This window comes from Lissotriton vulgaris, chromosome 5, assembly GCF_964263255.1.
Source record: "Lissotriton vulgaris chromosome 5, aLisVul1.2, whole genome shotgun sequence".
Taxonomy (NCBI): domain Eukaryota; kingdom Metazoa; phylum Chordata; class Amphibia; order Caudata; family Salamandridae; genus Lissotriton; species Lissotriton vulgaris.
Genome location: NC_141693.1, coordinates 194,632,044 through 194,657,370, shown reverse-complemented (window position 1 = coordinate 194,657,370; position 25,327 = coordinate 194,632,044). Strand labels below are relative to the sequence as shown.

At 46.5% G+C, this 25,327-nt stretch overlaps 1 protein-coding gene across 1 annotated transcript in view; it reads left to right on the top strand.

Annotated features, from left to right (window-relative positions):
• LOC147710458 (dual specificity testis-specific protein kinase 1-like) overlaps nt 1–24,728 on the top strand; it is a 413,858-nt gene extending 389,130 nt beyond the window's left edge. The window contains exons 7-9 of the mRNA XM_086921146.1: nt 3,441–3,524; nt 9,172–9,258; nt 23,075–24,728. Coding sequence (XP_086777272.1) covers nt 3,441–3,524; nt 9,172–9,258; nt 23,075–23,176 — 273 coding nt within the window. The 3' untranslated portion in view covers nt 23,177–24,728. The remainder of the gene's footprint in view (nt 1–3,440; nt 3,525–9,171; nt 9,259–23,074) is intronic.
• The last annotated feature ends 599 nt before the right edge of the window (nt 24,729–25,327 follow it).

The following is a 25,327-nucleotide window of genomic DNA, read 5'->3' as shown; positions in this document are numbered from 1 at the left end:
GACATCAACCCATAGCCTTGTCAACGTAACATCTCTCGAGTCCCTTTGGACTCGTGGCGGGTGGGTGCAATGAGGGGCACTGACACGAGAGCGCGTTTGGTGTATGACAGTATACTCTACGTCCAGAACATGTTTGACTTCATGTAGTATGCACGAGAGTAGATCTACCTGATCCCTCCGTAACCATAACCATGAGGTCGGTTTCTGTTCCCGTAGAGCGGGGTCTCACATATCCTGAGCCAGGTCCAGGAAGAGGTGAGGTCCACTCCCCGGAAGCACTGGGTGAGTATCGTAGGTTGACAAAGTTCTTGACTCTTTGCACTGTAACACTCAGACCAGAGTTGCTGGAAGTGTTTCACTTGTATGTTTGTCCCCCAACTACAGTAACCAAGTACCTGCTTCCGAAGAGGAGTACGCACAGAAGAAGGAACACTATATCCTTTTCTGGCTCTTTTCACTTGTGTGTTTTTTTTGTATAATTTTTCACACTTATGTACACATTTATACAGGCAGTAGCATAACCTAGAACAGAGACCCTGAAGAAAGCCTGAGGTAACTCCCTTAAAGGCTGAAACATGTTGGTCTCCTCGCCGATATTTGTTATCAATGCGATAATTTTGCCAGTCTGTTCTTGTTTTTAATCAGGAAGGGGCCAACGCCTATTAAAATTTCTTCTGTTAGTTCCCTATCCTATTTTAAATCACCACTCTTTCTTTTTGCACTGCACTTTTCCCACTGAATCAACAGCATTTGTGATACCTGTGTGATTGTGGTCGCTACCCCGAACCATCCGAGAGGGTATGCTTGTGAGCTCAATGGTCAGGAGACACAATACCCGCCAGGGATTACCAAATGATAATATTGATCTTGTAAGACTTTGATGGGAATCCAACACAACTGGGGTGACTCACGATTACAGGTGTTTCATTTATTGGCGATTTGGGGGGTCATTAGGATGGAGGATTTTCCGCATCCTCCGGGCCGGCGGAAGCCACCTCCGGCCCGGAGGATGCGGAAAATCCTCTGCGGACCCACCAGGACCCACCGCCACATTAGGATGGCTGGTGGGTCATGGTTTAGGTCCGCAGCTTTTCCGCCGCGGCTGGCTTACAACCGCGGCGGAAAAGCACTAAAATGGTGAAGGTGTCTCTTAGACACCGTCAGCCAGATTAGGATGTGCTTGGGAACATGCTTTTCCGCGGCGGCTTTTCCGCCGTGGAAAAGCATGTGTAACTGCACTGCAGGGGCCCATTGCGGGCCCCCAAGGTGTAGTGGGGGGTGGGGGTGCACATGGGGGGTACCTATGGTACCCCCCTGCATTTGCGTGCACAATGCAGCAGGCACCGCGCGGTGCCTGCCGCTTTGTGCACGCAAATGCTGTGCATGCATTTTTAACATTGCTGCGGGTGCAGCTTGAAGCTCCACCCGCAGCAATGTTAAAAATAGAGGATGTGACCGCCACCCTGGCGGTCACATCCTAATCTGCACAGAGGGAACGCCGCAGCCCATGCGGACGTTCCCTCATGCTCTGGGGTCGCGGACGGACTCAAGTCCGTCCGCGATCCTAATGACCCCCATGGTCTGTTACTCTCTGTATTCCTATAGTACTAACCAGACATAGGTTTTACAGTAGCAAACACTCTTCTGGTTTAGCTCCTAGACCCCTAAGTTCTTTGTGTATAAGTTAGTCCTCTGGGGGACATTACTTAGGCATCGGTCTTTAAACGTCCCTCTAGCCCTCCCCTACTGTTTGTTTTGTCACAGCTCTGTGGATTTTCAAGTTATTTCCTAGGCACACACACACATAGTCGTAAACACTCAAACTGGCCCCGTGGAGGAGAAACCATACAGCAAAGTGCTGTCTCCCTCCGATCAGCGTCAGCCGCAGCACTGGACTCGTGTCATTGATCTAAAAACAGCATTTCAGTCAGTCGACAGATCCCTTTTCTGTACAACACTGACATTGCCATTTCACGTAACACAAACAAAACAAGGCATATTGAATAGTAAAAGCGGGGAGAAACTCTCCCAAACCGAGATAAGTAGTTATATAAAAACCAGCCTGCTTGTTGTGTGCCCCACCCAGGGTCACTTCTGGACTGCTTAAAAGCTGGTCACAGTGCCCAGGCCAACTCGGCACAAGACATTCAAGCTTGAACACAGTAAACATCTGACTGATCAAGCATCCTATCACCTCATCACTTTACTTGACATTGATAGCAGATCTGCGTGAGCGAGCTTTCACTCCAATCCAATTCATTAACTGCGCTCTACAGCAGGTTAGGACGTCGCGTGTTGGCATCACATTCTGGAATGAAAGCACATTACTTCCTTACACGGACGTGAGACAAAAGACGCAGATTTGTTTCCAATAATACACCGCTTTTGAGCAATCCACAAACAACTAACAGATATTAGAACATTGGAATGTTGGGAGCTCCATTGAAAACAAAGAAGTGCTCCGGGCTTATAATGGCTGGTATAAGCCTGGAGCTCCAACATTCCAATGTTTCTTTGTTCACAGCTCTGGCTGTGAACAAAGGCTTCAGGGAGCCTGGGGGGATTTCAATCCCCTCACGCTCCCTGAAGCTTTGTTTATATTTGTTAGAACATTCTGCCCTCTAGTGGCAGAATGTTCTAATAGCCTTATAGCCCTTCGTATCATGGCTATACCAGCTTTTAAAGATCCTCTGCTTTGTTAAAGACCCTCGCCTTCGGCTTGGGCCTTTAACGCTGCAGCGGGCCTTTAATAGCCGTATAGCCCACTACGGCGGGCTATAAGGCTATAAGGTAAAATGAGGAATTAACATTTATAACAGTCATGTTCTCCACTATGCCACAGTGACTAAATCTGTGCACAAACTCTTTACAGTCACCGCATGATGACCCGAACCGACCAATTTGAAGTCATTACTACACATAAGACTTAGGTACTTAGGAGTCACCACTCATTTTTCACCTTACACTTGAATTTCCTCAATAGTACTCTAATTGAATGTTAGTTATATGTTAATATATTTAGGCCAAACACACTCACCACATCCTGTCCGGCTCTCAGCACCGAACACAATGAGTTTATCTTAGGCTCCATTTCAGTCGTACAAGTGTGCGTACCTCACCTCCCTAGTCTAGTCCCACCCCCGTGACTTCAGCAGGGTGAGAATTGGCTGCTTGAGGGGCTGCCAACGCTCAATTGGAACCATGGGGGCTGCAGCAACAATCACCCTGTCTCCTGCATAGCAGAGTCTGGCGAGGGTTCAAGTGCGCATGTCTGCCTGGATGGAGTAAGGAGCCTTTATCTATTTATATTGTGAATGCGCCTTTGTTGAAAGAGAATGCGCGTATGAAGGAGAAGGCACTAGAATGTGAATTCATTAGTTATTCCCTTCTGATCACTGCATAAGCCCAGCACTAACTCCCTTATTCTCCCCTTCCTACAGGTTGATGTCTTCTCCTTTGGAATAGTCCTCTGCGAAATACTTGGTAGAATCCCGGCTGATCCAGAGGTTCTACCCAGGACTGAGGTGAGTGAAAGTCTGGTCTAGAAATCAATTTCTTCAGCTCCCAACCTCTACTCCGTTCACAGGAGAGATCTAAGCCCCAACTTGTCTCCTAAAATCTCCCATGGATAGGTTATATTCTTTGCTACTTTCAATATCAAACCCTTTTCCAGGCCTGATCTTTCTAACCCCTGGGTACAAACCCTGGTCACATAAGTGACATGAATGTGATGTGGGGATAGCTTGCACAACATGCTTTTGTTTCCTCCTACTTTTTTCTTTGAGACCACCAGCTTGGATCAGTCAACCCCAATGTTGGTGGCACACAGAGCAACCATGGTTGTTCACTCTGGTGAACCGGTTAGAAAATGAACTTTACAAAGAAAGTCTATTGTGCGCAAACAATTTAAAGCCTCCAATCCTCATGTCCTTACAAAGCTCGTTTTTGATTGCCGAATTATCGTTCACTTGTGCCCTGATGAGGACTGCTGATCTAGAAAGGCTTCAGTAACCCATCAATAAATCACTTAGGGCCATATGTATCAACATACCTTTTTGCGATTCCTTAATAGCGATTTTTAAGGAATCGCTATTTAGAAATCGCAAAATGGTATGTATGAAGAAATTAGTTATTTATTAGCGATTCCTTCAAATTCCTTAATTGCGATTAGCAAATTGCTAATCGCAATTAAGGAATAATTTCCCATTCATTTCTATTGTCCAGGAGGCCCATGGGAATGAATGGGAAAATATTCTCAATTTGCGATTCGCAATTTGCTAATCGCAAATTGAGAATAATTTCAAGGGTGCAGGGGTGTCTCAAGAACACCCTGCTGCACCCCTGAAAATGACATGTGTGTGCATATGGCGCACATACATGCCCTAAGGGCATGTATGAGAGTCACATGGCACCATTGGATTTTCAAAAAAATGTTTTTTTAAAAGAATTCGCAACTTACCACCAACTAGAAGTTGGTGGTAATTTGCGATTCCTTAAGGGCATTTTGGATTTTTTTTTCCCTTGATACATTGCATTTAAGGAATCGCAAAATTTGCGATTCCTTAAATGCAATCGCAAAATAAGCAATGGCAAATTTTGCGATTCCTTATTTTGCACCCAAACTGTTTGATACATACCATTTTGCGAAAATGGGTTCGCAAACGCCGAAATTCTGCGAATTTCGGCGTTTGCGCACCCATTTGGCCTTGATACATATGGCCCTTATTCCTTTCCAGTGGATACTTTTCAAGTGTTGCTATTTGAGAAGATCATTGGATGATACATCTCTTCAGGTGTACTGCATCAGTCTGGTCTGTTGAGTTGAGCATATCCAGCATTCAAAGAATCTGACATTGTTTTCCAAAACACAGAAAGAACAGTTTCACCAATCCTGATTCCATTTTGAGTAAGTAAGTAGAAACAACATTGTCGCTTGATGCTGAATGTGAACATGGTATAGTGATCTGCCAACACTGGAAGAAGAATTTTATTGAAAAGTTAAATAAAAGCAACGTTTCTTAATCTCTAGTCATAGCTGGCGTGTCTTCAAAGTAGTAGTCAATAGTGATCTCCTCCTGAGGCACGCCGAGGGCGCTGATGCTTCTCTGTCTCCTTTCTTTAAGGTCACCACATTCCACTTGTCATAGTCTTCTTAGGAGGTATGAATAGTCGGAAGATCTCAGAAACTGAAAACTTCTACTCGGTGTCTGTTGACCATTTCTAAGTAAAGGCACTTCCATATAGGAGTAGCGCTCTCTGGTCAGTTGGTAGAATTCAGTTCCCTCGCCCTTGTGAAAAAAGATCTTGCTGAGGTGTTGAAACACGTTTACAACTTGTCTTCATCTGCACTGACATTGACACATTTAGTAGCCAGCATCCGAAGCACTGTTTGCAATAGCACCAAGAAGCCCCTGGGTGGAAGATGGGTCTTTCTAAATACCTGCAAATGCAAGGATTTCATGTTGGCACTCAGGGACCATAGTTAGTGGGAGTCTTAACTTAAGGTCATCATTGTGTCCTTCATACAAGACCAAGAAACTGCTGTGAAAAGATGAAAACACTTCACAAATGTATGCATAGATATTGTGAAGTTGTAGACATTGCCCAAGCACATAAAAGCTCTCCTGCTGGTAAAGCGATGTCACTTCTGCTCTGGGGCTTCCGCTTAGAAGCCGAGATATACATGTATGGCATTATCTTGCAAGTGCCTTTATCCTGCTATTGCAGAAGTCAAAATATTCTGCTGCCTAGCAACGACGCTGGAGTCCCACTGCTCCCTGCTGGAGGTGCAGAATGTCAGTGGCGGCTGGTGACATTTGAAAGTGGTGGGGCGTAGCGCGCGTGATACCCTTTTGAGAAAGAACCTACAAGGTACCCTATATTACATTCACGAATGTAACAAGACGTACATCCAGGCTTTCTTCTGTAGACATTTTAATCTTTAAAAATGTCTTAAACTTGCTCTCTAGACTCGAGCGTTTACATATGCATAAATTATTATTGTGAAGCCACTTTGTCTAATTACAATGTGCACTGCATTTTTGCAGACAATTTTGTCATTTTAGCTACAAGGAGGATTTTTTTCATCTCAACCTCCGTGTCATTGCCCCAAAAGAATTTGGTCATAAAACTGGCTGTCATGGCCCAGGGTGAATAACGTGCACGTAACGTTTGTTCATAGTATTTAAACCCTGTATTTAGCAAGATTACGGTTTTAGCTTCACCGGCCCTGCCAGCAGCACAGCGGTATGTCTCCCATTTGGCTGCAGCGAGGCCTCCCTGCATGTCATGGTTTTAATTTTTAGGGAAGTGATTTATTTCCATGTCGTGTCACTCGCGCAATTACCAGCCTGTTCTTTTTCAAGCGCAATGGTTAAAATCTGTAGACTTCCCCCTTGTAACATTAAGGACGGTCTCGCAGTCTGTGTTTGTAAAGTATGGCAAGAGTTTTTTTTAACAAACTTCAACCTGGTTGTGGGTAAAAGTTTTAATAAGGGATTTCTCCAAAGGTTAAGAGTTCCCTTTTTGCTCCAAATATGTGTATTATCCCGTATTATCAATATTAGATGACACAAGACACTTGGCTGATAACTTTGAAGTTATCGACTTTGTTAATATAAAACATAGTTTATGCCCCTCGGCACAAAAAAAAACAGCTACAAGAGGCTGCGTTCTAAACTAGTTGTTAATGGCCACATTTAAAAGACTAACAGAATTGTGGCGAGTTGTGGCACGAATGAGCCCAGTTTGGTTCCGTGAGAGCACAATTTCCTTTCCCCCGTCAGGCGATGTAAGGTCAATACACAGTGAACACCATTGTGCGTTGTGGATCAGTTGTAGGCTGTCCCTAAGCCTCATATTATTTCTGGCTTACCAAGATAAACGCTCATACTGCTAAGTTGCAGTCACGGCTCGCTCACAGTGGGGGCCAGGGGGTGGGGATAAATAAAATAAAAAACTTACCTCGTCTTCGTTTGACCGGGTCCGCACCATCTCTGCTCTGGGGTCCCGTTGGCGCCTAGACTGATGGCTGCAAACTTGCCGAGACACAGTAGTAGCCAATCCTGATGCTGCTCTCTTTAGAGGAGAGCTGCTCTCTAAAGAGAGTAGCATCAGGATTGGGCTGAGCATTGAAAAAACGTCGTTCGTTTTTTCAGCAATGGGGTACGTTGCATTAGGCAGGCAAACCCCTAATCGGTGGTTTTTTTTAAAACCACATAGTTATCTAGTTAAAAAAGCCCTGCCGGGCAAACACCTCATGCGCAGTGAGTGCGCACTGTGCCGGCACAGAGTCAGTCCAGCGCCACCCAGTGTCAGACAGTGCATACTGTCCATGACACACACCACGGCCGCTGGGCAATAATTACCGGGCAATTTATTCGAGCGGCGCGTTAATTTATAAAACTTTTACTAACGCGCCGCTCGAATAAATTGCCTGATAATTATAGGTGGGGCAACGCCCAAACGCCCTAATGGTAAAACCGCCGCTGCAGAATGTTCTGTTCATGATGTTTTGACTGTTGCAGTTGCTTTGCTTTCCAATTCTGCAATGTTTCTTAAAAGTATGAAAAATCAGGGATTACCTTTGAAGAAATGTAAAGTACCCCTTAGACCATATTCACTGAATTAGAAGAAAAACGCGTGCATATTGGAAAGAAGGGCTAACTGGTGGGATTTCACTTGTTACAAATGATCCAATCGATTACCCAATTCTTATGGTTTAATTAACCAAGATGCTATGGGGACCTCAGGAATCCAATACATAATACTGGCCCTCTAAACCCCGCTTTTACCACCTACATAGCAGCAGCATGCAGAGTAAACACGGCACATTCGTCATCCATGACCAACACTGATGTAGCATAGGGCTTGGGTGAAAAGCCACACTCAGACCTATTTAAATAGGAGATGCCAGCATGCACTGTCCCACATAAGGAAACAGCAACAAGACCTGCCCTCCGCTTATGATGATCAAAAACTCCAGCCAGCACTGCCAGCCTGTCCCAGCCTGGGGAGATGACAGACGTCCATCTCCAGGAAGGAGGGGTGCCCTCTGCCACCACTGCCAGCCTGTCCCAACCTGGGGAGATGACAGACGTCCATCTCCAGGAAGGAGGGGTGCCCTCTGCCACCACTGCCAGCCTGTCCCAACCTGGGGAGATGACAGACGTCCATCTCCAGGAAGGAGGGGTGCCCTCTGCCACCACTGCCAGCCTGTCCCAACCTGGGGAGATGACAGACGTCCATCTCCAGGAAGGAGGGGTGCCCTCTGCCACCCCTGCCAGCCTGTCCCAACCTGGGGGATGACAGACGTCCATCTGCAGAAAGGAGGGGTTGCCCTCTGCCACCACTGCCAGCCTGTCCCAACCTGGGGGGATGACAGACGTCCATCTCCAGGAAGGAGGGGTGCCCTCAGCCACCATTGTCAGCCTTTCCCAGCCTGGGGAAATGACAGACGTCCATCTGCAGAAAGGAGGGGTGCCCTCTGCCACCAATGCCAGCCTTTCCCAGCCTGGGGAGAGGACAGACGTCCATCTGCAGAAAGGAGGGGTGCCCTGGAGGTGCCCCACTGGCTCTGGCTCAGGGCGCTCTGCTCTTCATCTCAAGCCATGTTCCACTTTTTGCGGAATTGGTATGCATGCATATGGAATATGTTATTCTATGTTACTCCCTGTTTGGCGGGAGGCCCTGGTGTATTTATGCACAATATTTGTACCATGCCAAACGTGTTTCCTTCCTAGTTCCTGCTTGATATTGTCTCATGGGCAGCCATTTGAGCGTTTCCAACATTTTGTTTTCAGAAGGTTTTCTAAACCAGTCCTTTTCTAAAACGTACAAATTGGTTACATGAGCTGGAACTCTTTTAGTTGATGAATTGGCTGTCACTTGGCATTCCAAGGAAATTGTATTCAAGGGATTTGACCTCCTTTCTGGATAATACAAACTTCAACCTCTTTAGAAATGACCAATTTTATTAAAGAAAAAAAACCATGCTCAAGAATTAAGTTCTGCCTTGCTTTCGATTGTTGGTGTTATATTCTACGTGTTCACTGTCCTGTGAGTGCTGCTGTAGTGTTCATTAAATGTAAATATGCATAAAAGTATGACATAGAAACCCTATCTGCCGTCAAGTCCTTTGACACTGCAGTTACAGTTTATTTTAATTTTCAGGACTTTGGACTGGACGTGGTTGCTTTTCGTGCAATGGTTGGAGAATGCCCCATACAGATCTTGGATTTAGCGGCCAGCTGTTGCAGGGTGAGTTTTTATGGTCTTTCTTTTTAACAATCGTCCTTTAATATTGAAGCTAAATTGGATTACCTTTCTAGGTAGGTAGGGATACACAATATTTAACGTTGTTATTTACTGTACCCTTCTTGGCGCATACTGTATTCCTTTGACTGCAGAAGACAAGCATTGGCAATGCCGATCGTTTTGGGTTATACAAAGACAAGCTGCAAGGTTCACTGGTGGCAGCAGCGGACGCTTCCCAGAAAGGATACAGCACAGGGCAGCAGCAGAAGTGCAAGCGTCTATCACATAGAGAGAGCAGGTAAAGCATGCACAGCAGGAGCAGTGCAACTAGCGTCCATCACATAGGGAGACCAAATACAGCATGCACAGCTGCAGCAGAAGTGCAAGCTTCCACCACATAGAGAGACCAAATACAGCATGCACAGCTGCAGCAGAAGTGCAAGCTTCCACCACATAGAGAGACCAAATACAGCATGCACAGCTGCAGCAGAAGTGCAAGCTTCCACCACATAGAGAGACCAAATACAGCATGCACAGCTGCAGCAGAAGTTCAAGCTTCCACCACATAGAGAGACCAAATACAGCATGCACAGCTGCAGCAGAAGTGCAAGCTTCCATCACATAGAGAGAGCAGGTACAGCATGCACAGCAGGAGCAGTGCAAGCATCCATCACATAGAGAGACCAAATACAGCATGCACAGCTGCAGCAGAAGTGCAAGCTTCCACCACATAGAGAGACCAAATACAGCATGCACAGCTGCAGCAGAAGTTCAAGCTTCAATCACATAGAGAGAGCAGGTACATCATGCACAGAAGCAGAAGAAGGTCAAGCTACCATCACATAGAGAGAGCAGGTACTAATGCACAGCTGCAGCAGAAGTTCAAGCTCTCATCACATAGAGAGACCTGGTACAGCATGCACAGCAGGAGCAGTGCAAGGGTCCATCACATAGAGAGAGCAGGTACAGCATGCACAGCAGCAGCAGTGCAAGCGTCTTTCACTTAGAGAGACCAAATACGGCATACGCAGCTGCAGCAGAAGTGCAAGTTTCCATCACATACAGAGCAGGTACAGCATGCACAGCAAGAGCAGTACAAGCGTCCAACACATAGAGAGATCAAATGCAGCATGCACAGCTGCAGCAGAAGTGTAAGCTTCCATCACATAGAGAGAGCAGGTACAGCATGCACAGCAGCAGCAGAAGTTCAAGCTTCCATCACATAGCGAGAGCAGGTACAGCATCAGCAGAAGTTCAAGCTTCCATCACATAGAGAGAGCAGGTACATCATGCACAGAAGCAGAAGAAGGTCAAGCTACCATCACATACAGAGAGCAGGTACTAATGCACAGCTGCAGCAGAAGTTTAAGCTCTCATGACATAGAGAGACCTGGTACAGCATGCACAGAAGCAGAAGAATGTCAAGCTACCATCACATAGAGAGAGCAGGTACATCATGCACAGAAGCAGAAGAAGGTCAAGCTACCATCACATACAGAGAGCAGGTACTAATGCACAGCTGCAGCAGAAGTTCAAGCTCTCATCACATAGAGAGACCTGGTACAGCATGCACAGCAGGAGCAGTGCAAGGGTCCATCACATAGAGAGAGCAGGTACAGCATGCACAGCAGCAGCAGTGCAAGCGTTTTTCACTTAGAGAGATCAAATGCAGCATGCACAGCTGCAGCAGAAGTGTAAGCTTCCATCACATAGAGAGAGCAGGTACAGCATGCACAGCAGCAGCAGAAGTTCAAGCTTCCATCACATAGCGAGAGCAGGTTCAGCATGCACAGCAAGGGCAGTAAAAACGTCCATCACATAGAGAGACCAAATACAGCATGCACAGCTGCAGCAGAAGTGAAAGCTTCCATCACTTCCATCACATAGAGAGACCAGGAACAGCATGCACAGCAGGAGCAGTGCAAGCTTCCATCACATAGAGAGACCAAATACAGCATGCACAGCTGCAGCAGAAGTGCAAGGTTCCATCACATAAAGAGACCAGGAACAGCATGCACAGCAGGAGCAGTGCAAGCTTCCATCACATAGAGAGACCAAATACAGCATGCACAGCTGCAGCAGAAGTGCAAGGTTCCATCACATAAAGAGACCAGGTACAACATGCACAGCAGGATCAGTGCAAGCGTCTATCACACAAAGAGTCCAAATACAGTATGCACAGCTGCAGCAGAAGTGCAAGCTTCCATCACAGAGAGACCAAACACAGGATTCACAGCTGCAGCAGAAGTGCAAGCTTCCACCACATACAGAGAGCAGGTACAGAATGCACAGCTGCAACAGAAGTGCAGGTTTCCATCACATACAGAGAGCAGGTACAGCATGTACAGCAAGAGCAGTGCAAGCGTCTATCTCTTAGAGAGAACAAGGACGGCATACACAGCTGCAGCAGAAGTGCAAGCTTCCATCACATAGAGAGAGCAGGTACAGCATGCACAGCAGCAGCAGTGGAAGCGTCTATCACATAGAGATACCAAATACAGCATGCACAGCAGCAGCAGTGGAAGCGACTATCACATAGAGAGACCAAATACAGCATGCACAGCAGGAGCAGTGCAAGGGCCCAACACGTACAGAGAGCAGGTACAGCATGCACAGCTGCATCAGATGTGCAAGATTCCATCACATACCAAGAGCAGGTAGGTACAGCATGCACAGTGGGAGCAGTGCAAGTGTCTATCGCTTATAGAGAACAAGTACAGCATGCACAGCTGCAGCAGAAGTGCAAGCTTCCATCACAGAGAGACCAAACACCGGATGCACAGCTGCAGCAGAAGTGCAATCTTCCATCACATAGAGAGAGCAGGTACAGCATGCACAGCTGGAGCAGAAGTGTAAGCTTCCATCACATAGAGAGGCCAGGTACAGCATGCACAGTGGCAGCAAAAGCGCAAGTTCCATCACATAGAGAGAGCAGGTACAGCATGCACAGCAGCAGTGCAAGCGTCTATCACTTAGAGAGACCAAATACGGCATATGCAGCTGCAGCAGAAGCGCAAGTTTCCATCACATAGAGAGCAGGTACAGCATGCACAGCAAGAGCAGTACAAGCGTCCAACACATAGAGAGATCAAATGCAGCATGCACAGCTGCAGCAGAAGTGTAAGCTTCCATCACATAGAGAGAGCAGGTACAGCATGCACAGCAGCAGCAGCCGTTCAAGCTTCCATCACATAGAGAGAGCAGGTACAGCATGCACAGCAAGGGCAGTAAAAACGTCTATCACATAGAGAAACCAAATACAGAATGCACAGCTGCAGCAGAAGTGCAAGCTTCCATCACATACAGAGAGCAGGTACAGCATGCACAGCAGCAGCAGTGGAATCGTCTATGACATAGAGACACCAAATACAGCATGCACAGCAGCAGCAGTGGAAGCGACTATCACATAGAGAGACCAAATACAGCATGCACAGCAGGAGCAGTGCAAGGGCCCAACACGTACAGAGAGCAGGTACAGCATGCACAGCTGCATCAGATGTGCAAGATTCCATCACATACCAAGAGCAGGTAGGTACAGCATGCACAGCGGGAGCAGTGGAATCGTCTATGACATAGAGACACCAAATACAGCATGCACAGCAGCAGCAGTGTAAGGGTCCATCACGTATAGAGAGCAGGTACAGCATGCATAGCAGCAGCAGAAGTGCAACTTCTATCACATAGAGAGCAGGTAAAGCATGCACAGCTTCAGCAGAAGTGTAAGCTTCCATCATATAGAGAGAGCAAGTATAGCATGCACAGCAGCAGCATTGCAAGCTTCCATCACATAGAGAGAGCAGGTACAGCATGCACAGCAGCAGTGCAAACGTCTATCACTTAGAGAGACCAAGTACGGCATGCGCAACTGCAGCAGAAGTGTAAGCTTCCATCACCTAGAGAGCAGGTACAGCATGCACAGCAAGAGCAGTAAAAGCGTCCATAACATAGAGAGACCAAATACAGCATGCACAGCTGCAGCAGAAGTTCAAGCTTCCATCACATACCAAGAGCAGGTACAGCATGCACAGCCGAAGCTGTGCAAGCGTCTATCACTTAGAGAGAACAAGTACAGCATGCACAGCTGCAGCAGAAGTTTAAGCTTCCATCACATAAAGAAAGCAGGTACAGAATGCACAGCAAGAGTAGTACATGCGTCCATCACATAGAAAGACCAAATACAGTATTCAAAGCTGCAGCAGAAGTGTAAGCTTCCATCACATAGAGAGAGCAGGTACAGCAGCAGCAGTGCAAGCGTCTATCACTTAGAGAGACCAAGTATGGTATGCACATCTGCAGCAGAAGTGTAAGCTTCCATCACATAGAGAGAGCAGGTACAGCAGCAGCAGTGCAAGCGTCTATCACTTAGAGAGACCAAGTATGGTATGCACATCTGCAGCAGAAGTGTAAGCTTCCATCACATAGAGAGAGCAGGAACAGCATGCACAGCAGCAGCAGTGCAAGCGTCTTTTACTTAGTGAGACCAAGTACGGCATGCACAGCTGCAGCAGAAGTTCACGCTTCCATCACATAGAGAGAGCAGATACAGCAGGCACAGCTGCAGCAGAGGTTCAAGCTCCATCACATAGAGAGACGAAATATAGCATGCACAGCTGCAGCAATAGTTCAAGCTTCCATCACTTCCAGCGACCAGGTACAGCATGCACAGCGGCAGCAGAAGTGCAAGCTTCCATCACATAGAGAGAGAAGGTACAGCATGCACAGCTGCAGCGGAAGTGCAAGCTTCCATCACATAGAGAGAGAAGGTACAGCATGCACAGCTGCAGCAGAAGTACAAGCTTCCATCACAAACAGAGACCAGGTCCAGCAGGCACAGCAGCAACATTAGTGCAAATTTCCATCACATACAGAGAGCAGGTACAGCATGCACAGCAGGAGCAGTGCAAGCATCTATCACTTAGATAGACCACGTACGGCATGCACAGCTTCAGCAGAAGTGCAAGCTTCCATCACATAGAGAGACCAGAAACAGCTTGCACAGCAAGAGCAGTGCAAGCGTCCATCACATAAAGAGACCAAATACAGAATGCATAGCTGCAGCAGAAGTGCAAGCTTCCATCACATAGAGAGACCAGGCACAGCAGACCCTGCCCCAGGAGTGCAAGCTTCCATCACATAGAGAGACCAGGCACAGCAGACCCTGCCCCAGGAGTGCAAGCTTCCATCACATAGAGAGACCAGGCACAGCATGTGCAGCAGCAGTGCAAGCTTCCCTCGCATACAGAGACCCTAGCACAGCATGTGCAGCAGCAGTGCAAGCCCTCATTGCATAGAGATACCAGGCACAGCATGTGCAGCAACAGTGCAAGCCCTCATCGCATAGAGACCAGGCACACCATGTGCAGCAGCAGTGCAAACTTCCATCACATAGAGATACCTGGCATAGCATGTGCAGCAGCAGTGCAAGCCCTCATCGCATAGAGATACCAGGCACAGCATGTGCAGCAGCAGTGCAAGCCCTCATTGCATAGAGAGACCAGGCACAGCATACCCTGCCGCAGCAGTGCAAGCCCTCATCGCATAGAGAGGCCAGGCCCAGCATACCCTGCCGCAGCAGTGCAAGCTTCCATCACATAGAGCGACCAGGCACACCATGTGCAGCAGCAGTGCAAACTTCCATCACATAGAGAGACCAGGCACAGCATGTGCAGCAGCAGTGCAAGCTTCCATCACATAGAGAGACCAGGCATAGTATGCCCAGCAGCAGAAGTGCAAGATTCAATCACATAGAGATACCAGGCACAGCATGTACAGCAGCAGTGCAAGCCCTCATCGCATAGAGAGACCAGGCACAGCATACCCTTCCGCAGCAGTGCAAGCTTCCATCACATAGAGCGACCAGCACACCATGTGCAGCAGCAGTGCAAACCTCCATCACATAGAGAGACCAGGCATAGTATGCCCAGCAGCAGAAGTGCAAGATTCAATCACATAGAGAGACCAGGCATAGTATGCCCAGCAGCAGAAGTGCAAGCTTCAATCACAGAGAGAGACCAGGCACAGCATACCCTGCCGCAGCAGTGCAAGCTTCCATCACATAGAGCGACCAGGCACAGCATGTGCAGCAGCAGTGCAAGCTTCCATCACATAGAGAGACCAGGCCCAGCATGCCCAGCAGCAGAAGTGCAGATATTCCTTACATGCACAGAGCAGCTGAAACCCCAAACAAAGACAGTCCAAACGACCATTGTACTTTAGTTAAAACACAAGCAGGTGCAAAGTAAACTTCCCTGAAACCCGACAGTTACAGAACAAACTCCACGCCAGTGAGATGCCCTGATAATAACACAGTGACATTGAATCAGTGTGTAGAGCTGGGTGAGGAGCAGGGCAATGCTTGTGTGCTGTGTGGTGCTTGTATCAGCCTGGCACTCCTGTACTGTGTGTTACCATATCTAGGTCTTACGTCAGCTACAAGTGTAATCAGAAGGTCTAGCTTATCTGTCAACATCCAAAGGTTAACAAAAGGGATTGATTGTTCCAGTTTCCCTGCATGCCTGCCTCCTTGGTTTCATTCATGGGCTCTGTCAGGTCTGAAGCATCCCCTCTGCAACATGTCACCCGCCAGGGGCAGATGCAGCATCTTAAGATAGTGCAGTGAAGCATAAGATGTGTTTTAGTGGGGAAATGAAATACAACTTGGTAAACACATTTTTGAGGGCCTGTTTTCGCTGACTTAGCGGGGGTAAAGCTAGAACCAAGTAGGGTGTGCATGTGAAGAAGAGGCTTTGGAATAGCCGGCTGGTACTCCCAGTAGAGTAGGTACTCAGATGCGCGTTTGGTGTTTCCATTCCCTTTAATGTACACCTTTCTTCAGAACGTTTCCTATCCTGCCTAGTACTTACCATCCTCACCCTGGATCAATGTCTTCCAGGGACCGGCCTCGTGAAATGACGGGACGTCAGCGCCATTGAAAAGCAATGCACACTAAAGAAGGATTTCATTAATAAAAGTTTGAATAAACAAATAGTTGAGTGAGTGATTGAATGAACACGTTAATGTTATATAGTTAACATCAATGACTCTGTCGCCTTTTGGTGTTGGGTTTTCGAGAGATGCCAGAGCTCCATTCTTTAAGTGATTGGAAGCTGTGCATGCCACTATGCCACAGCGTAGGATGTCCGGATGTATCCTTTGTATTTAGGTTCTTTGTTGTCAATGGGTGGTTCACCCAATACCTGGTCGCACGCAGGAGACCTAGGCAGTCTGTCCAGCATGTATGTATGAGTAGCTCAGTCAAATCTCTCTGTGATAGCGGTCTATCAGTGGGTCTTCCACTAGAGGGCGCTGTGCCCTAGAAAGAGCGAGCATTCGTATTACTTGCACCCTGTGGAGGCTCCCAATGGGTCTGAGCAGAGGTGGGCAAGCCAGATAACCCATGGGTAGAGAGCCAAGCCAGAGCCGCACCGTTCTGGCTGGAATCTGAGAGCCGAAGCATGAGCCGAGCCAGAAAAAAAATAACTATGTAAATCCTGACATTTTATTTGGTAAATATCTGAAATTACATCTGTAGTGCTACATTGCTGTGCTTTATGAGTTACTGAATATAATATCGCAATTAAAGGTATATTCTAGGAGTGTAATTCCGTTACTTTTAATTCTAAAAGCAAAACTACAAGCCCCAGAATGCAAAGTGCAGTTTAGTTAAAGCCAAGACAAGCTGAAGGTATCACTTGGCTGCCGTGACTCTTTGAGCTGTAGTCTTTGTTTTCAGGCCAGGCTCTGATCTTTGCCAGCTTCCAATTCCCTAATGAGCGTGACTGCGTATATATTCTCAGCCCTTTAGGATTTGAGCGCAGCAAACATAAGGTTAAAGTTCATTCTAAATGCTCCATCCCTTTGTTTGCTCTTAGCTGTGACATCCAACAGTCCCCCCCGCCCGCACACTGCTGCTTGTGTCCGGAAGTCCTCCAGGCCCCCATGAAGCTAGCGGGCTTCCTTCAGTGCGCTCCAGGCCGGGTTGCTTTAAGCATGAGTTTAGTAGGGCTTCTTGGTGCTCATATGTGGAAAGGAAGGCTTTGATAGAACTCGTCTCGCGCCCACACGTCATCAGGCTGGCCGGTGTATTGAACACAGGGTAGGAAGTGTCAGTGCAAGCTCCCTCCAGTTCTCCTCAAATTCTGCTCACATCTTATTGTAGAAAAACTCAATATAGAGAGGAGGAAGAGGACAATGGAGTTTGCACCTATTTCCTATGACTACCCTCAGTTTCGATGCTGGTTCCTAACCACCGGGGCGTATATCCTGTGGGAACCAGAATCTCCCTGACAGCCTACTGCAGAGAGCAGAACAAGTGTGTACACGACAAACCAACATACACAGGCTGGTCTGAACCTGAAAAGGTATGATCATGGGACTGTCACAGAAACAATTGATTATTGTATTTATCTGAAAGTGACGGCCCTATTTTAAACCACACACAACAAGCATTGGTAAATGCATTAGGTTTCGCCTATAGGCTCTCCCCGTGATCTTCTCCAAATCCCAACTAATGTATAGGCCCTCCTATACGATAAATCACTGAGATGAACCTGAAAAAATGTACCATATGTGGTAACCTAGTAGGTTGAACGTTCTGGAAACATTACACATTATATCTGTTGGTGAAAAGAAAACTATTCTCATGCACTGAAAAATGCACTAATTCCCTCATGCCGAGTGATGTTTAAGCTACAGTATGTTGTTTGTACAAGATAGATAATTCTCAGGTTAGGTAAATGTTAGTTCCATGCGTGCTGTTGTATAATTAATCAAACGCGTGTCACTTATAACACTTGTTAATTACGATCACAATATGTTAGTGAGCCAACACTGTAAACAAATGTGAAGATTTACGAGCTGTTGCCAGGACTGATTGTCCAAATCATGCATCGCTTAATCATGCTGAAGTGGAATATACATTTGGCAGTTCTTATATACAGGCCATTTGTGAATGCGCTCTTATCTTTGGTTTTTCCCCAAGTGAGGGGGGGAAAGAAAAGAGAGAAGAAGAGAGAAATGGGCGGGGGGGGTTAACGGGCCTTCTTCAGCTGCTCGTCGTGTGGTTCCTACATGCGGGCTTTTGGGTTGTGCTCCTTTGAAAATTTACCTGTGATGTTGTCTGCTCCTCTTAGGAAGGTGACCCAATTAATCCATGTTTTAAAGTTTGCTTTGGCAGTGTTCTTCCAGTTGGTCAGGATTATTTTTAGGGCTGCAGTGAGGAGCAGGTCTAGTAGGTCTCTCTCTTCTCTGCTGTTTAGGCTTGCAGTCACGTGTTCTGTTGCTAGGCTTACAAAGCTAATTGTTAGGTCTGTTTTGAGTATGTCGTTTAGGAAAGTGTTGATCTGTGTCCAGAACCTCTTGACTTTCACGCATTTGAAGATGAGGTGCTCTAGGGTGCCTTCCTCCTTTTGGCAATTCCAGCAGTTGCCGGAGTCTGCAATGCCGACCTTGTGGAGCCTGGATGGGGTCCAGTAGGCCCTGTGGTAGACGAGACGAAAACTAGGAGAAAGAAACACACGGAGGGCGGCCATCTTGGGAGAGGTGCAGAAGCCAGGGGCGGCCATCTTGGAAAGCAAAACAAAGAGGGCTCTCTCACGAACGAGTGAAACACCGAACCGCTCAACATCCGCATCCGCCAAAGCCTCCAAGCACAACAATGACCACAACAGACGCTGAGAGAAGGCGGCTATGGGTTGATAAAGGAAGCGCAAGATGCCACAGAGAACGCAACCCCCGAGATGCAAAACCAACCACGCGCCACCCAAGTAAGAGCGCCCTAAGCAAATAAGATCCCCTGCAGGCGATAGACAAGCCGCCGAGGTAGAGGAGGAACCACAACTCCAACCTAACATCAACCTAACTCTAAGACGAACAAACGAGCAAACAAACACATGGAATCCATCTTGGATAAGGCGCAGAAGCAGGGGGGGGCGGCCATCTTAGGGAAGTAACGGCACGCAGAGCAGAGCGAGTGTAGCGCAAAACACGCTCAGTGCGAAACAGCTGGTCAAAAAAAAGGCCTGCCTACACCCAGGGCAAATCGAGCGCACCCCTGAAGCGAGAGAAGCGATAGAAGCGGTGAACTGTTTTCAAACGCATTCCTCTGCGAGACGGCACCAACTCCAAACAGCGTACAGCAGCAAGCAGCCTCTTGCTGACACAAACAACAAAGCACGAAGTAAGGCTCAAACAAACCAGACGCAGGCGAACAGGGGAAACACTAACCAGGAAGGCGCCAAGGGCAAAGCGCAGGAACACCGAAAGCTCGAAACGCGCCGGCCCATTCGAGGCAAGGTAGAAGGAACTGCGGAGGCCCGCTAGTCACATAATCAAGCTGAAAGTAAGGCCGAAACCTCTCGGCAAGCAGAACAATCGCGATCAAGGCCCGCCGACAGCCCTAACAGAAGCAACAAGAAGTAAAGACCGGAAAGAGTGCAGAAAGGGCAAGACGCCAAGGGGGAAGAATACAAGAGATAGAGCTACCACTAGAAGGAGGATACGAAGCACAATACCAAGACGAGCAGGCAAACACCGTAAGAGGCTGGCGGAGTCCAGGACCAAAACTAGAGTGGTCAGGTGGCCACCCAGGTTCAGGGACAGCACCCTGACAGCAACAAACACCCTAAGCAACAAAGAAGAAAGGGGGCAAAAGAGATACCGCAAAGCAGAAACCAACAGAAGGGAGACCCCTGATGCATCAGGTTAGAAGAGGTTTCGACGCCATGGCGGGGAGAGATGGGAAACAAGTCACAAATGACCAAAAAAAGAGCAAGAACGACACCCCCGCATCGCCGGCAAAGGAGCACGGCGGCCAAGGCAACAAAACTATAACACTGGACACATTACTAAGAAAGATAACGGAAGGGAACGATCTAACAAAGGCCACAAAAAAGACAGTGGACAACATCCAGATGGAACTAATAGCAATTAGAGCTGAACAAAGCAAGGCCAACGGCAGAATTGACGAGGCAGAGAAAAGAATAAACCAGCTAGAGGATCGCGCTAATGTGACACACAAGGACCTAGGCTTGGTGATAAAGAGAACCACAGCACTACAGAGAACCATGGCGGAGCAAGAAGACAGAAGCCGCAAAGGAAATATAAGACTCTTGGGAGTGCCAGAAGATGAAGAGGACACGGGGCATGCGCACTAATGCTGGAAACCATAATCCCCAAACTTACCGGTCTCAGTTTCAACAAGCCGCTCGAAATCGTCAAAGCCTACCGCATTCCAGCGAAGAAACAAGTGAACAGCAACACCCCCAGACCAATAATATGCAAACCGCTAAGAGACAATCACACAGATGCAATCTTCGCTGTAGCCAGGAAAGGTCGCCCAATGTTGATAAACGGGAAGAAGGTAACAATCACCCAAGACTTCTCCAGGCTCACAGTGGAAGTGAGGAAAGGCTTCCTAGCCCTAAGAGAGCAACTGCGGAAAAAAAACATTACCTTCACTTTTGCGGGCCCTTCTAAGATGAGAATAACGGACAGGCACGGAAGTAGAATCTTTGATGACCCCAACGACCTACACAGATACCTACAAGGCCCGGCTCCAGAAGAAATGGAGCTACAAAGCCCGGGCGCAAAGCGAAGAGCATCCTCAGACGAAGCTGACGGAGAGGAGGAATGATGAAGGCGCGGAACCTACACTAACGGAACTCGAACTCAAACGAACTTATCTACCTCAAACAAACGCACACACACAATCAACCACATCTACCTCAACGGCGACGCCGACGACTACGGGAAGGAAGGAGAGGGGGAAACCACAGCAGCCGTATCCTTTTTCTTATTTCATTGCACTTCCCCTTCCCTCCTCTATAGGCGGTTTCGCGTATGTACCAACTCATCAACACAAACTATGCAAAAACTCAAAAGAGCACAACTAAACCACCATGAACGACTCAACAAGGGCTAGCCTAACCACGAACCTAAAGGTGGTGTCCATGAACGTTAAAGGCCTGAACCATCCGGTGAAACGTAGGAAAATACTAGAGCACCTGGCCAAACTAAAAGGGGACATATACACGTTGCAAGAGACTAAACTCTCAGATCAAGAAGCCAAGTTACTCAAAGCAAAGTGGATAGGGGACGTACTCTGCTCGCCAGCGAAAGGGAAGAAACATGGAGTAATAACAATTTTGAGCAAGAGGGCCAACCTAACCATACAAACGACAAACACAGACGAAGACGGACGCATACTAATAACAAGCGTACAGAAAGGGAACGACCGAATACATGTAGCCAACATCTACGGACCAAACTCTGAAGATAAAAAGTTCTGGCACGAAGTGGATAGCAAACTATCCAACATACCGCAGGAAGACCTTCTGCTAGTAGCAGGAGACATGAACAAGACGATGGATCAAGCCACAGACAGGCTTTCTACTCGCACCCACACAATTCCTACAGTAGGATTGACTACATACTGATGTCTAACACCCACACACCTAATAGAAGAAACGGAGATAGCTCCAATAACCATCTCAGACCACGCGCACATATCACTCGCTCTGAGCGGCAAACACAATGAAACCCCAACGAGAAGATGGAGACTAAATGACGACATCCTGCAAAACAGAGAGAACGTGAAAGAAATCGAGGAAGCACTAAAGGACTACCTCAAACACAATGACAATGGCGAAGTAGGAAAGAGCACCATTTGGGATGCACTCAAAACAACCCTAAGAGGTAAATTGATCAACATCAAATCAAGGATGAACAGAAGTAGGAACAAGAAAATCTCCGAATTAGAGGAGGAGATAAAAGCACTGGAAAGAGGGCACTGCGCAAATATAACAGACAAGAACACACTCACCACGCTCACAAAGAAGAAATATGAGCTGAACAAAATTTTGAGCGAAAGAGCAGGCTCAGGGCTGACAAAATTCAAATCAGTGAACCTGTGCGCAGCCAACAAAGCAGGGAAACAGCTGGCATCCTACCTAAAAGCAAAACAAAGGCAACACACAATCGCAGCGATCACAGACAAAACCAACAAGTCCCAAACAACAAACAAAGGAATACTAGAAGTTTTCAGACAATTCTACCAAGAACTATACTCCGAAGATAAGAACCTGAGCAAAGACGGAGGACTCACCCTTCTCAATGACACTAATCTAAACTAAACGTGGGGTCCCGTGCTCACTTTGCCACTGGATTGAAGCTAGCCTGGCTGATGAGGGCTGTTAGCCCAAAACCGGTCTCAGGATGCTTGTTTCCGGTCCAGGGAAGACATGGCTTGGCAGTTCGGGCTGGACTGTTCCCATAAGGCACAGGGTCAAAACGGATTTGCATATAGCTGTGTTTGAACTGGGGTGGCAAAGTGAGCTAAAGAACGATGATGGATTCAACCCAGTGTCTGAAAAGTTTCAGCTCTCCGTCCGTCATCTCCTTGTGTTTGCTTTGTTCGCCCTAAGTTGGCAGGGTATGCCCAGACGTGGGTCTCTTGCTCACTTTCCCACTGGATTCAGGCTAGCCTGGCTGATGAGGGGTGTTAAAGTGGCAAACGAAGGAACCAATGCAAAGCAAGGGGGATGGATTTAAGCTCCTTTTAAGTTATATTTAATACAATAGATTTCACAATGATACCTAAAAAGGGAAGGTACTCTATTTCCCCATGTTCCACCTTGTACCGCTTTGTGATGCCATTTCTGGACGGTGGTTTTGGATGACTCAATAGGGCACTGTCCATGCATCTGCCCACAGGGTACGTCTTCCTTACTGTTGTTCGTGTTGGTGTCGCTGCTGTACCTGCTTGGTGTTGATGTTGTTGAGGCTGACATTTTGTTCTGATTGCTTATTGTTCTCTTTCCAGCTCGAGGCCTTCAAGAGACCGTCTTTCTCGGAGCTCCTCGATGACCTGGAAGATCTTGCGGAAAGTTTGGACTCTCAACCGGACAACCAGAGTTCGGACTGATTCTACCTCTGAAGCCCACACATCAGAAGTAACCTGTAAATAAACTGTACAGAGAACTTGTAAAAAGCAAACCCACAAAAACAATACCCTGATATTTATTGAACTATATTTTGATGGTGTAATTCCTGGTCAGGAAAAGATATAAGAACTTTTTTGCTATTACATATTTTTTGTAGTAGGCCTTTTTGACATATTTAACTGTATTAAAAATTAAGGATTAATAATAATCCACAGTGAAAATAGTGACTATTGTATAGCGAATTTTAGAAGAAGAATATCCAACATGTCTGTGGTTTCCAGCACAGACTGACGAGTTCATATATCACTGAGAGGCTTGTAGTGGCTCGACATTAGCTCCTTCATCTACAGGCTCCTATCAATGCGCTAGCCCATACCGCCCAGCTGTGGCCACAGAAAAACAACCAGGATTCGGGAGTTCACAACGGATGGAAGGACACCGAATATTCCTGCCTGATGTGAAACTGCCATTTTGAAAACGGAGAAGTCCTTTTAATTTCTGTATAGTGCAAACAAATACACATATGGCTATTGCCTCCTCTAGAAGGACCTAACTTTGAAGCAGTCACTTGGAGGACATTACAGTCTTGATCTTTTCCGTCCTTGAAACAGAACATTTTTGACGGAAAAAAAATGATTTTGGATTTTTTTATATTACTATCTCTTGTAGCGTATGGCCTTTAACTAGCATCTAACATAAACTACAGAATAACTGAGCAACAGACTGTGGTGCAGATATTTGTTTGTGAGGGTGTTTGGAAGATCATGGTTTAGGAAGCTCTTATTTATTGCAATTTTTATACGTCGTGTCATTGTTGGCAAGAAACATGTTCTGTAGTCATAACTCTATCTGAGAAAAAATCCTTGATTGTTGGTTTGCTTAGTTTCTGGTTTGAGTGGAGTGAGCATGTCTGTTAATGCTGTGGGATGCATCTTACAGTTTGGAAGAGACTTGTCTTGGGTCCATTGTTTTTCTAAGCGTGAAGCTTTTGTACTTTTAAGCACTAAATTGTCATTATGTTATTTGTGGTCATTATAATTTGAGAGCCTTTATTTCCGAAGAGAAATGCCATGCTTGGTCTTTTATAGCAGTATCTCGATGATTGGCATGGAGGAGATCAAAATGTTGATTTGAGTTTTAAGTGTGATGTGGGTGTCATTTTTTATTTTAGTTTGGATTCCATGTTGTTTGTTCTGAGGGAAAGGTGTTTTTTTCAGTATTAGTTTACTCTCATTTTGCTTTGTATTCAGAAACTTTGTAAATTGTTCTTATCCCATTTTCTCTTTGTTAGAAGAGAAATCCGTCCATCTAGAGAGAGCCAGTCCCCCACACGAATTTCACTAAATTTGATATTCAAGAGTAATTTAAAAGTGGCTGTATAATTTTGTGCAGATTTGTCAAATGGTGCTAAACTATAGGCAAATCAAAAGATGCCTTTTCTCTGTAAAGATGTACATAAATATAACGCTTTGCAACTCGCCTGGTGCCTTTCCATAAAGCAAATAGCTTAAAAAGTACTGAATGGTGCTACTTAATCCTTTGCATTTTGACTGACACTTATTTTGCTGAGGGATTCTGTTGGCATACATGAATTTAGTACCCATGCGCTTTGCCATAAAGCAATCTATGTGCTTCCTTCCTTCCTGTTTGTTGTAAAATTATTGTCACCCTGGATCAGCAGAATATGCTATACGTTTTGGGATAACCTGCACATGCAACACACCAGAATTTACAGGGAAAAGGACTGTGAGGCTACATTTCACTAAATGATACTCTGGTGATACTTACTTCAGGGGACATTACAGCACTGAACCATCAACGAGAAGCCTAGATAATTTGTCACTGTCGGTGCAGAAGGTTTACTCAGTCAACTTTGAGTTTTATTTAATTCCAAAAATATAACACATGCTTTACATTATCCTTGGCCTGCTGGCCAATCTCACATGATTGTAACATAGGAAAACATATTGATCCAAATGTCAGTGGCATGCATGCTAACACATATAATTTATATTCACTACTGATCCAGTGTTTTCCAGGCCCAAACACGCTTGACTTTTTACCTATCACTTACCCTTGGTCCTCCAATGGACCTTGATTTCTGCATTGAGGGGTGAGAGAAATTAGGGTGT